The sequence below is a fragment of the Ictalurus punctatus genome, chromosome 16 (assembly GCF_001660625.3).
Source record: "Ictalurus punctatus breed USDA103 chromosome 16, Coco_2.0, whole genome shotgun sequence".
NCBI classification, from domain to species: Eukaryota; Metazoa; Chordata; class Actinopteri; order Siluriformes; family Ictaluridae; genus Ictalurus; species Ictalurus punctatus.
In genome coordinates this window covers 1227264-1239917 of record NC_030431.2, presented here as the reverse complement: position 1 = coordinate 1239917, position 12654 = coordinate 1227264, and the positions used below count along the sequence as shown (strand labels likewise).

The following is a 12654-nucleotide window of genomic DNA, read 5'->3' as shown; positions in this document are numbered from 1 at the left end:
TAGCGAGAGAAATAAGGTTTAATAGACTTTCAAGAGGATTAAACAGTCGCAAAAAAGTGCGCCGAGGACGAAGAAGCGAGACGGAGTAAGATCGGTACTCACTCTGCATGCACAGGCCGTCGGTACAGTTCTTGGATTGGAGCACCATGCCCTCGCAGTCCTTGCCACCGTTTTTCGGCGCCGGCGCACTGCACTCTCTCCTCCTCCAGTGGGTGCACTCTGTCCCGCATGTTGACCATTTACTCCATTCAGTCCACAACCCGTCCACTGAAACATACAGCGTTTTAGCATCTTTGCTCAAACTTCAAGCAACCGCTTGTACACGCTCTTCTCTAGAATTGTAACTGAAGTCAGTCTAGAGCGTGATGGAAATCACTATCCACTAGGATACGATCGAACGAGCAGAGAATGCGTTCTAACCCGATTCTCACGATTCGTTCCACGGGGTGTCTGGTTGAGACGAGACGAGCAAGGAGGTTTAATCTTTCAGCCAGGCACGAGTGAACGATCAGGTACGAAGCACGCAAGTCCACATTCGTTAACATTATGTTACGGCATTCGTTCACTCATCCTTGGTAACCGCCTGGTCAAGTTTGTCGTGGTTTACATTAGGGTACCAGTTCGTTTATATTTTGCAACACAGAATCATGCACATATCACACTGACACTGCTGCCCTTTCTACCACTGTTTCTTTTGCCCCCCCCCCAGTGTTTACAGGGTTTATAGTTGTGGTGGTGGTGGTTCATAACATAACATTTGACCCCCTTCGAACTCACCAAGAAGTAATTATATTCATCATCAAACTCTTAGCTTATTAAACGATTCGCCCGTGCGCCTGCTCACTTGGATTGAACGGGTTTTCATCCAAACTCATTAGGCTCGAAAATGGATAGAAACAAATAAATAAACAAACAAATAAATAATTAACGGCGGCTCGGACCTAATTTGTCCCGTCAGTGGAAGATTGATTAAATGTCACGTGATTAAAAAAGGTCTATAGCTCTAAAAATAGACGTGACATTATTGCACGTACATAAATAACGAGCCTAATATTTGAGCAGTGGAATAAATCTGTACTGAGGTGGGCTGTGGATTTATTTTACAGTTAAAAATGGGAAATTCTAATGAGGCACGTGTTTATTTTACAGTCTGATTCTTTCATTTACAGTCCTATTCAAGTCTGAGAGAGGCGTGTAAGCATGTAAAACTAAAATTTAGGCCTTTTGTGGGTTTTTTTTTTTGTTTACTTATGATGTTTTGTGTTGGGATTAACGGTGATTACACTGTAAGAAAGCATAAGAAATTACAAGTCTTTAAACGCTTTCTGACTGGCAGTGCGTCCGTCCCGGCTCTGCTGATGACAATCCGCTATTAAAATGATATCTGGTCATTAGTGGTTCTATGGACGTTTCTGTCCGCTAATGGATAGGGATCAATTGTGCCTAGTAAGAGATTGGCTCCACCTTGCACTGTGACCTGTAAAGTAGGTGAGAAAATGGCCGATATCTGCAGGTATGAGGGAGGAATATCTAAAGTGAAGATATATGATTTGCGGTTATGGATAAAAGCTCTATAAACCAAGGAAGAATCTGATTTCCACTCTGGACAGAGATCTAGAGATCAGTGGAGTTAATTGGGAACCGTACCTGGACATAACGGATTGCAGGCCAGTTTCTGAATGGCTTGGCCTTCGCATATGGCTCCCCCGTTGAGGGGTGCTGGGTTGGTGCAGCTCCTGGTCCTCTTCTGGAAGCCTTTCCCACAGCGACTGTTACACACCGACCACTCGGTCCATGTCGACCAGCCTCCGTTCACTACCACAGCAAAACAAGAACCGAAAAGTTTAACTTGGATAAACTTTAAATGCTTGGCAGTAACGAAATCGCTTCCATTTGCTACTCATTATGCATTTTTTTCCTCTGGTGAGAACAGAAAGAGAAGACAGAGAATGTTTTCTGTTGCAGTGGCTATTTATGTACAATTGCTACGGCTCCTGAGACAATGGCAAAAATCCATTTCACTCATCACAGTTCGAGAGACTGCGGCTGGGAAACACATTGCGGCTTTGGACTTCTAATGACTTGGCTTTTTCTTCAAGATGTGAGGAGGAATGCGCTTTTGGGTTAAACTGGAATGAGAGACTTGAAGAAGTCAAAGCAGAGCAGTTTTTTTTTTTTTTTTTTAATCCTGGGTTTCTCTCATTTCTTCAGAAGCTTCTTCTTGTGGTTGTGCTAGAACTTCTGTGAGTCTGATCTTCCCTCCTGCTGTTCCCGTCCTAATCAGAAGATGAGTCTTTCCACTCCTTATCTTGCCCGGATTGAGCTCTGGTCTCTCCGGAACGCCACAGACATGCCTTACAACATGGGCACTGCAGGAAGATAGATTGTGGCGCATTCTTCGGAGGATGAGCCGACTTCAAAGCCCCTCCGTGTTGCTCTTGTGGTCTGCGTTTTGAACTACAAAGACAGGCCTGAATATTCTGGCCCCATGGTCCCCCCCCCAAAAAAAAGAAAAGAAAAGAAAAGAAAAGAAATCCAGCCCTTTTTGCAAACGCTTCTTTTGGATTTGCCTGAGCCGCACATGATGAAACCTCCCGTGTCTTTATTTCTCTGAGTAGTAACAAAGAAAAGTATAATGGCAATGGAGAGGAAAGAACTTAAAATAATAGCGCAGGGATAATCCCCAAGCTTTCAGTGCCACGGTAGTGATTTAGAGCTCCGTTGTGGCTTCAGACAGGAAGTCAGAAGCGAGAGACCAAGGTGAAACTTGACCCCGGTGACATTAGCGGTTGCTGAGAGCCACCAACCACCACAGGCATATCCAGAGGGAGGGAGAAGGAATTCTGCAGATAGATTTCTGGATCTCATCTTAGACAAACAACAAAGGAGCAGTCGGATGACTAACAGCAATGCCCCCATTCCCTGATTCCGACCAGAGCGAGAGTTTATTCAGATGTTTGTGTCTCTCGGACAGTGCGGTTGTATCCTCTCTCAAGTGTAAGTTGCTTTGGATAAAATCATCAACCAAACGAGCAAACGTAATCTCTTTGCTCTGTCTTCCGTTTGAAACTCGCATGTGCAGCTCAGGCTGAACTCCTCACCAATTTTGCCCCTTCCACCACTTCCAAAGCACAAGCCTCCTCAATTCCCCTCAAGGAGGTCATTTATTCTTCAAGCTAGACCCAGGAGCAATTCCAGCAAGTCTCCAGCTGAGGAAAAGAAGGTGATTTATTATGGCTAGGGAGAGTGAAAACTACCGGTTGCAGGATTCTGGAATCTGATGTGAAGGAAAACCAACTATGATAGCAGCAGGTGGCAAGCTCTGACTTACTGAAGATTTTCTCCTGCGTGAGAGAGAGAGAGAGCGAGAGAGCGCGAGAGAGCCTTTGTCTTTTACAGCTACGGCTCTGCCTTCCTGAAACATCATCCTAGCATTGGAAACGTGGCAGGGTTGTGTTCAGTGGAGAACTTCCCTCGTGTTTTTCTCGTTCTCTAAGACTGCGAGGAATTGCCTGAGAACTTCGGCAGGGGGTAGTTCCAGCTTGTCAGCACATCTAACACTTCTTAAGAAGAAAACTTCTTGCTCTGGGGAGCGGCGAGGTGAGATCAGACTCAAAAATAAATAAATAAATAAATAAACCCCCCAAAAACGTCTGATGAGATAAGACAAAGGTGCTTAGAGGAGTAGCGAAAACAGCCTGTCAATACAATAAAGATTTGATCCTAAACACTCATCTTAACCTCTTAGTTGATCAAAGTGCTGTCGGTGATGTCTCTGTATCAAAAACCAAGTACGTCCTTAAAAATATCAACACAACAAACCAAAAGTAAAAAAAAAAAGAAACCTATTAACATTACCATAGACTATGACGGTAGCCGTGGTGCTCCTCCTCTTGGCCACGATGTTCTTGGCTACACAGGTGTAGTTAGCGGTATCGGACAGACGAGCCTGTTTGATGATCAGGTTGTGGTCGATAGTGATGTAAAAGTTCCGATCATCCGCAGGGTCGATGACCTCTTCGTTCTTCAGCCACTCGACCTGCAGATATAAGACGGCAAAAACGGATCTCAGTCAGCACCAGGCGCTGCTAATGCACAATAGAGACGTTCTCATATGGACATTTTCATATGGACATTTTTATATCGATCCAATTTGCCTCCATAAATCAAAGTGAAGCGTTTAAAGGCGCATTTGCACATAGCCCCGGCTTACATTTCAATAAAGTCCAATAACCGCCTTGGTGTTTATGCCTGCTAAGCCTGAACTTCTATAAAACGTCAATACCCATCATGTTCTCTTTTTATTCGCCCTGAACAGAAGAGATGTTCAGCAGTGAAGGAAAAACAGTGTTATTCTTGGACCTCCTCGACCTTTCCTTATGAGTTCCTACTTCCCGGTGATGCCGATATTAGACCTGAGGTCATATCCAGAGAGTGTGTAACTGTTTGGAGGTTTTATTTGACCATAAATCAAGCTGATTTTTTGCTGCTCGGCCCTCTAGAGGCAGCGTTACGGATTGTAGCTAGTCAATACAATGCTAGACCTGAGACAGCTGAAATCTATGGCGAGTTGCTACCGTGTGTCTCCGGAGGCCGCTTGGTCAAACTGCATGCATACTCCGTTCAATGAGTGAGGAGAGGAGGCAGTGGACACGTCCAAACTGCTGACCATTACGGGTCATCACTAGGGCTATATATTGCTTTAGAGAGCAGGGGATGGTTAGGACTGTAAAAGCTTTCAGACAGTACATCTTCTAGACTTTTTTTTTTTTTTTAACAAGAGAAAGAAGCAGAAGAAGAAGAGTTACCAAGAGAGAGATTTAGCCAAGCAAGGTCATATAGTTGTACAGACAGTTTAACTGAATTATATATATATATATATATATATATATATATATAAAAAAGGAAACATCTTTGGATTTTCCGAGGACAATAGGAAGAATTAACGCCTGTCGGAACCTGTTGGGTTTGTTTTATTCTCTTGTAATATGCAGTATCCTCTCAACTGTCGACTTTAATACCCAACAGCATGAAGCAGTTATCGATAAAATAGGTTGCGGCAGCCGTCTTGAAATGAGATTACTGACGGTCACATAACGGCACACTTTAGAAAAAGTATTTCTATACTTAGAACAATCACAAAATTTCAAAAGGTACCTTAGAAAAAAACTCTTTTGTAATATTCACAACATGCAACGAATCGAGCAACTTTCCGGCCCTGGATTTAGCTCCGCCCCCAGTTCTTCAGATCTCCATAGTTTCCTCACAGGGGAAGTTTGGGTGGTCATGGAAGGTTTGTCGTTCTCACTTATAATCCTAGTTTTAAATCAATTATTCATTTATTTCGATGATTCTGGTGCTTTGTGTCCAGATGGAAGCGGAAACGTTCTATTTCTCGGGGTAGTTTGCGAGGTTCCGTGCAAGCATCAGACAGATGTGAAAGAAGGTTCAAGATTCAAGGTCCAAAGGTTAAAGAGTAACTCTTGCCTTTTGTAATCTTTTTTCCCCTCTGCTCATAGGAATAGCATTAGGAGTCTATAAAACCTTGATACATTGCTAACAAAAAGCCTTTTGTCCTGCAGTCTGGCAATTCAGGAAGTAAATCAATCAATCAACCAATCGACCAACCAGTCAGATCAATCAGATGAGAGGGGGGCACGGTGGTTTAGTGGTTATCAGGTTTGCCTTGCACTTCTGGGGTCGGGGGTTTGAATCTTCCTCCGCAGACTTGTAGACAGATGTGTAGACTTTGCATGTTCTCCCTGTGCTCTCCGGTTTCCTCCTCCAGTCCAAAGACACGAATGAATGAATGAATGCGTGTGTGGCTGTGCCTCGAGTTCCCTGGGAGAGGCTCCAAGCACCCTCCCAACCCAGTGTGCGGATAAGCAGTACGGAATACGGATGGACAGATGGAAACGATAATATATATATATTTTTTACATGGATTTATTCTGTGCATGTCACGTTTATCTACAGTTGTTATTATTGAGACACTCGGTGGCTTTTGAGGCGGGTATGAAACGATTTAGGCATGCAGCTTCATTTCCTTAAGATATAATCCGGCTGGACAAGTGATAATGCACGTAACCCTGCTTTGGAAATAGCATTCAACGCTACAAACTAGAGAAAGTAACGCAAGATTAAAAGCATGATATGAAAGAGGGAGGCCGGCTGCGGCGACTCGACAGCGTTCTGAATTCGCGCGACTTCAGATGGAAAGTGCTGGCTGCGAAGGCGCGGCCCCTCGGCGTGAGCAACAGCTGAGCAGACACATTCATTGCTGACCCGGTTTGATTTAGCAGGACACTAAAAATACCATTCTGCCTCGCCAAGTCATTAAAGGGATCAGCCTGTGATAAGAGCAAACTCTTGCATATAATGTGCAATTTTCAATTTTATCGCTTCCCATTATTGTTTATAAATATTTAATAGGCTTGCGTGCATGTGTGTGTGCGGGCGTGTGTATGCTCTCGGGCAAGGCTGACTGGACGCTTGCTTCTGAGATGCTGGTGTACTCCCTTAACGCTAGGATTGATAACATCCCCTATAGGCTCATCCATTTCTGAGCACCATCCTTCCTGTTCCACACTGCACACTGGCACACGGTGAGGACACGCCGGAAGGCTGAGGGTTTAGTCCACTGTGCCTGTTATAATAGAAACTAATTACACCTAACTACAATAGTTTAGGACTATGCGTCATTCTCAAGTCATCAGATCAAGTTAATATTTGTAAAATGACGTTGTTTTTTTTCTTCTCGTGGTCATTTTTGTAGCTCATTAAGTAGCGGGCATGTTGGCTATTAGGTGCTTCCGGTCCGATTATATCAGAAACTTTTTTCAGTTTGCTGAATATCCTGGGATTTTACACAGAACGGTTGCGAAAAACAAAGCCAAAAAAAAAAAAAACCAACATCCAGGTGGAAACGATTGTTCTTGAGAGAGGTCGGTGGAGACTGGCCAGACGTGTTAGAGCTGACGGGAAGTCTATGGTAACTCGAAGAACCACTCTCATGGTGAGCTGAAAAAAGCATCTCAGAACGGACAACGCGTCAAAAGCATGAGGTGGATGAGCTACAACAGCAGAAGAACACGGACGTGAGGCTACAGTCGGGCACAGGCTCACCAAAACCTTGGCTTACTGATCGGACGATCAGACCCCAGCACCACCGAGCTGCCTCTGCCGGGCCCTTGAGCAAGGCCCTTACCACTCTCTGCTCCAGTTGGCGCTGTATCATGTGCTCTGACCACAGCTTCCTAACAAACTGGGATACGCGGAAGAAGAATTTCAGTGTGCTGTAATGGATGCGTGACAAATAAGTGCTTCTTCTTCTTCTTCTTTTGAGTTGGGCTGTTTTTTGTGGTTTCTTCCTCACGCTGTCTCCGGACGTCTTTCCTCACCACTGCGGCCTCTGGCTTGTTCATTACAGACCTAAATCTACATCTGGTTTCCTGTTTTCTGACAATGTTAAAAGCACTATATGAATAAAAATGAACCGAAGTGATCATTTTACTGCCTCGGCTGAGATATAGGTCTGGCCCGGATCATAACACGACACGATGAACCTACATCTATTTACGGGCCATAAATCAGACCGAGCTGACTCCGTAATAGACGCCTATGGATGTTTCCAGTCAGTCGCTGCTTTAGTCCCAGGATGCAGACAAAACGGAATACATCTGCACTCATATGGCTTCGCTATACATTAAGGTAACATCTAAACCTAACGTCACAGAACTACGATGCAGACAACATAACGGCGTTAGCGAGAGGAAGTCGGATTGTGAGTGAAATCGATGAGGATTACGTATAAATCCACCGAGCACGAAGCAGCCTGAAGTGATTATATGCATCACTCAGTTTGCTAAAACAAACAGGCAAACACGAACCAGTCTGACGGGAAGTGGTTCGGTGTTTGTGTGTGTGTGTGTGTGTGTGTGTGTGTGTGTGTTCGTGATTGCTAGCATGCTGGAGCATGTGTTTATATGTAATGGTATGACATCGCGTGTAAGCGTGTGTGTATCCGTTTGTGCGCCTCTAAAGAGAAGCCCTCAAAAACGTACCGTAACAGATCGAAATAATTGAAGACGCATGTGTGTTTGGACGCAGGTGCGTTTCAGGATTCGGAGGAAGCGAGTGTGTGTATCTCCGTGCTGTGTAATGCTCCGCTGCTGATTGGGGCACGCATTCCCCGCTGGCTCGCTGATCCTGTTATTTCTGCCACAGCTCCCTGAGGAGTTGCGAGTCCGACGTCGAGTCAGGCTTCGCCCGCTTAAAGCAAAAAAATTCCCTCCGCCTTCGCATGGGCATCGGCGGTGTCGAGCACAACCTGTCGACGCTGACCCGAAGCCGACGGTTTTAAACGGCGAGAGCGCGAAGGCCATGGGCGCCGGCGTGAGGCAGCGTTTACCAGTCAGCGAGACGGCATGCCGGGCAGATATTGTGTTGCTTACAGTCGGTTCCTTTTCAGAGTTCATTCAGAGGCTCCGAGGCTTAACGCCGGCGTCGAATGAATAAACAACACGCGAGATAACTCGTTTAAAATTTAATACGGCAATGAAAAAGACAAAAGGAATGGCGCACTGGATTGGACTGATGCTCTGTCTGGGAATCAAAAGGAGGAACGTGTTTTAAGTTGTAGTCTATTTATAACTGCACAAAAGAACTAGCAGACTGTAAAGTCTTTCCTAAACCATACGCTAAGTTGGGGATGAAAAAACACTACAGCGCGTGCTGTTAGATTTAAATACTCAACATTAACAGCACGTCCTCCTGGGTTTTATTCAAGTGTCTGCCTCGCACCTCTGGGGCCGGGGCTTTAAATACAGCCTCCGCCCTGTGTGTTTGCATGCTCCCCACGTGCTTCAGGGGCTTACTAGGGGTACTCTGGTTTCGTCGGCCAGTCCGAAGACATGCATCGTAGGCTGACGGGCATTTCCGAGTTGTCCACGGTATGGGAATGTGTGTGTGCGCGATTGTGCCCTGCGACGGGTCGATGTACCCAGAGTCCCCGGCGATAGGTTCCTGGCTCCCCCACGACCCCGTGTAGACCTCGGGTAGTATGACGGTAGAAACCTGACAGCATTAACTGTTTTTCCTGCCTCTCTAGATCCCAACATGTGACGAGTATGTGTACCGCTGAATTATTCTCGGTGTGAGAGCGTGTTTTTGATGGAACTGAAGTCATTCTTAAACACGTAGCGGAGCCACATCATGGCAAGTGGAAACTCTAACACGTACAAGCGTCACATAGCAACACACCCACGTGTACTCATGGACAAGAACGGGGAAAAGTGTCGCTTCTCCGTCTTGTTTTGTCATGGCCCCATTCTCTCTCTCTCTCTCTCTCTCCCTCCCTCCCTCCCTCCCACACGACCAATGCTCAGCATCCACAGCCGTAATTGGCACGTTTCTTGTCATTAACAAAGAGGAAATTGCAACACGTCAATAAGCAGAATGTTCACCTGCCACAAAAAAAAAAAAAAAAAAAAGCCGCAAAGGAGGAAAATTAGTGGCGGGAAACGGCGAGAGCTAGACCAGCGCACGACAGAGCGGCGCCGTCTTCTGCTAAAGAGTGTGACGTCTTCATTTAGATAAGTTAGGAGACAGAGGAGAAAGCGGGCGTTTGATTATTGCTTGCTCAGGCACTAATATTCATGCAGGAAATTAAAACAAATGGTCATTACACAAATAGAGAGAAACATTAGGAGCCAATTATTTTGTCCTAACTGCATCAAGCGAAGCAGACATCAATTTAATTTTGAGCACCTGCGAATGCTGGAGTATTTGTGTGTTTATGTGTGTGTGTGTGTGTGTGTGTGTGTGTGTAGGGTGATCCAATGATTGGGCTGTCATTTAGTGCTTCACAGCATCTAAGAAAACACGAATTGGACTATACACTGACCAACCACTTTAATACACCTGCTTATTCATGCGATTCTTCTTCTTCTTATTATTATTATTATTATTATTATTATCCATCCGTTCAGTTTCTGTACCACTTATCCTACACAGGGTCACGTGGAGCCTGGAGCTTATCCCAGGAGACTCAGGACACAAGGCGTGGGACACCCTGGACAGTGTGCAGAGCCATCGCAGGGCACAACACAATCGCACACACTCACACACCCATTCACACACTACAGGCAATTTGGAAACGCCAATCCGCCTAGTGTACAACGCGTGTCTTTGACCGAGACGGAGAGCCGGGACTCCTTCCTTCAACGTTAAATAAAAGTCTCCTTCCAAAAACCTTCACCATTATCAACGACTAGAAGAAATAATCCGTTAAACAACACGTATGTAGATCCATTTATCGTTAGTCCACTGTGAGATTATGTTGAGCGTCTGCCCGTACAAGTCCCTGTGTATGAGCTATAGGAACTAAAACATATTAGAACGAGCGCATTGATATTAACCCGTCGTTCATGTTCCGGCTGGAACTACTTTCTGAGATGGGCTGTTATACGGAAATAATGCATACCTCCTGACCAATCAGATCGGAGCAGCCGTTCAGCCGTGCTGTAATACTTCGTAAACCAGAGAGAGAATATAACGGGTTGATTTGACGCAATTCAATGCACACAATTAGTACTCATGACCCGTATGTGTTTCTGTATCTTCTGTATCAAAATACAACCTACTATACTGTCTGTGTGTGTGTGTGTATATATATATATATTATTTGGTGCATTCACGAGTGGCATGTATTAAGCCTCAGTGTGATTGAGTAAATGATGCAGATGAAGGCGAGCTCACATTAATATCTAATGAAGTGTGGCGACTGTTTTAAATGGCAGGAGCATTGAAATAATCTGTACACTGATCCGAACAGGAAGGCAGTCTGAATTCTCTGTAATACCCCCCCCCCCCCTCCCCTCCCCACCCCCCGTTCCGTTTCTCCGAGTCGAGTCTCGGTGTCAGTCGCGCCCTCCTTCTGCCACGAAGCAGACCGTAGTAATGTCTCCTCCAGGGTTTGACTTATGCCTCGGAAAAAAACGACATCAAAAACAGCAGCACTCTCGCTAGCTCGCGATTTTGTGTGTAATGGGGTGGTGCGATCGGAGATGCTTTCCAGATGAAAGCGCCCAAAACAAAGAAATGAAATGAAAACATCGCGGCAATCTGCTCCCACTTTAATCGCCCCCATATTGCTGGGATTTGTGGGCCAGAGAGCGATGTGCATATGACATGAATGGAAGCACGCCGCAGTCGTCTCGCCCGCTCGGCTTCCCTTCTGAATAATTCACACTCGAGACGTGGATGGGGCTTATCGGTACGAGCGGGGCGAAATTCACAACAACCCTGCTTGCTTCGGGGGTGGGTGGGTGGGGGTGCTGTTGGGAGAAGGTGAGCTGAGCTAAAACAAAGCGGAATGCGACAAATCCTAACTACCGGAATAAATATTTCATGGGATATACTGTTCCTTTCTACTTCTCATATAAATGTGTTCATGGTCTTGTGTTCCTTTTTTTTTTTTCTTTTTCGGGGAAGCTTGAGAAAATATGTGCTCAGTCAGAGAAGCAGAGATGCAAAACCCACAGTTATTCCGTAAACGCCAGGACACAGGAAGAGTGGGTGGAAAACTCTCTCTCTCTCTCTCTCTCTCTCTCTCACACACACACACACAGTGTGAGAGCGCGAGTGGGAGAGAGAGGTGATTAATAAGTGTTGTTAAAGCCAGGCGTGAGAGGCTCACTCTCTAGACTGAGGCAGAGAGAGACGGAGGCTCACCCACCAGGCCTCTCCGGAAAGCCCGTGCACAGATGTCCTAATTAACACTGAAGGTCGAGCGGACTGCTGAGGTGTGCCGAGACGGCCCCGCCTTCCTCTCGCTCGATTTTACACCATTTATTTTTATTCTACTCTCCTCAGGTGAGTAGTGATGCCTGTTACTACTACGGTGTGCCAGAGAGCCATCACTATACCCGTCCACTTCACTAAGCATGAGTTCATAAGGATGTCTCGGAGCATGGATTCGTCTCAGTGTTGGAGTTGGAGAACGCTGGGAGACGCGCAATTAGCTGAGAAAACCTTTTCACCTCTCGGAACTGGAGCTGAAGAGATTTATTTATTTCTTTATTTTTAAAAAACTCCAAAAAACAAGATGATAGAAGGAGAAACTAGACCATTATAAAAAAAAAGTTAGTAACTTGTTTCATAGACGTTCCACAACATTAAACTCTGGAGGTGGAAATTTTACTGGATGAATCAGCAAAAAAGAAAGAAATAAATTTGAAAAATATCCTGGAAGTGAACTATAAAATTTAAACTTTTTGCATTTTTTTTTCTTCTTACTTCTTTCTTTCTTCTATTTTTTCATGTGGTGTCCACATGGTGTCCATGAGACTAACGGACAGGTACAAAAAGCCCTAAAACACCAATTTGGACATCTCAGGCACTTTAAATCATAATCACTATCAAAAGAATTTTGAACACTCCAAACCGTTTGTCCATAACGGGCCCACAGGTCCTACAACGTAGCTGGTAAACAGAACCTGATGCTTTATCTCAGCAAAGACTTTGTGCACTGACTAAAAATTTTGGTAGGCAACTTCAGGACCATACGCTGAGGCTATGCAACAAATTTCACAACAGCGCCACTTACTGGTCAAAAGTTATAATAACATTCCCAAACGCTTCCATCTAAGTGGC

The 12654-nt window shown here is 45.1% G+C and overlaps 1 protein-coding gene across 1 annotated transcript in view; it reads right to left on the bottom strand.

Annotated features, from left to right (window-relative positions):
- Positions 1 to 12654, bottom strand: part of unc5cb (unc-5 netrin receptor Cb) — a 148841-nt gene that overhangs the window by 32385 nt on the left and 103802 nt on the right. The window contains exons 5-7 of the mRNA XM_017489288.3: positions 3859 to 4039; positions 1648 to 1815; positions 103 to 267 (exon numbers count right to left, since the gene is read on the bottom strand). Of these exons, the coding sequence (XP_017344777.2) occupies positions 103 to 267; positions 1648 to 1815; positions 3859 to 4039 (514 nt within the window). The remainder of the gene's footprint in view (positions 1 to 102; positions 268 to 1647; positions 1816 to 3858; positions 4040 to 12654) is intronic.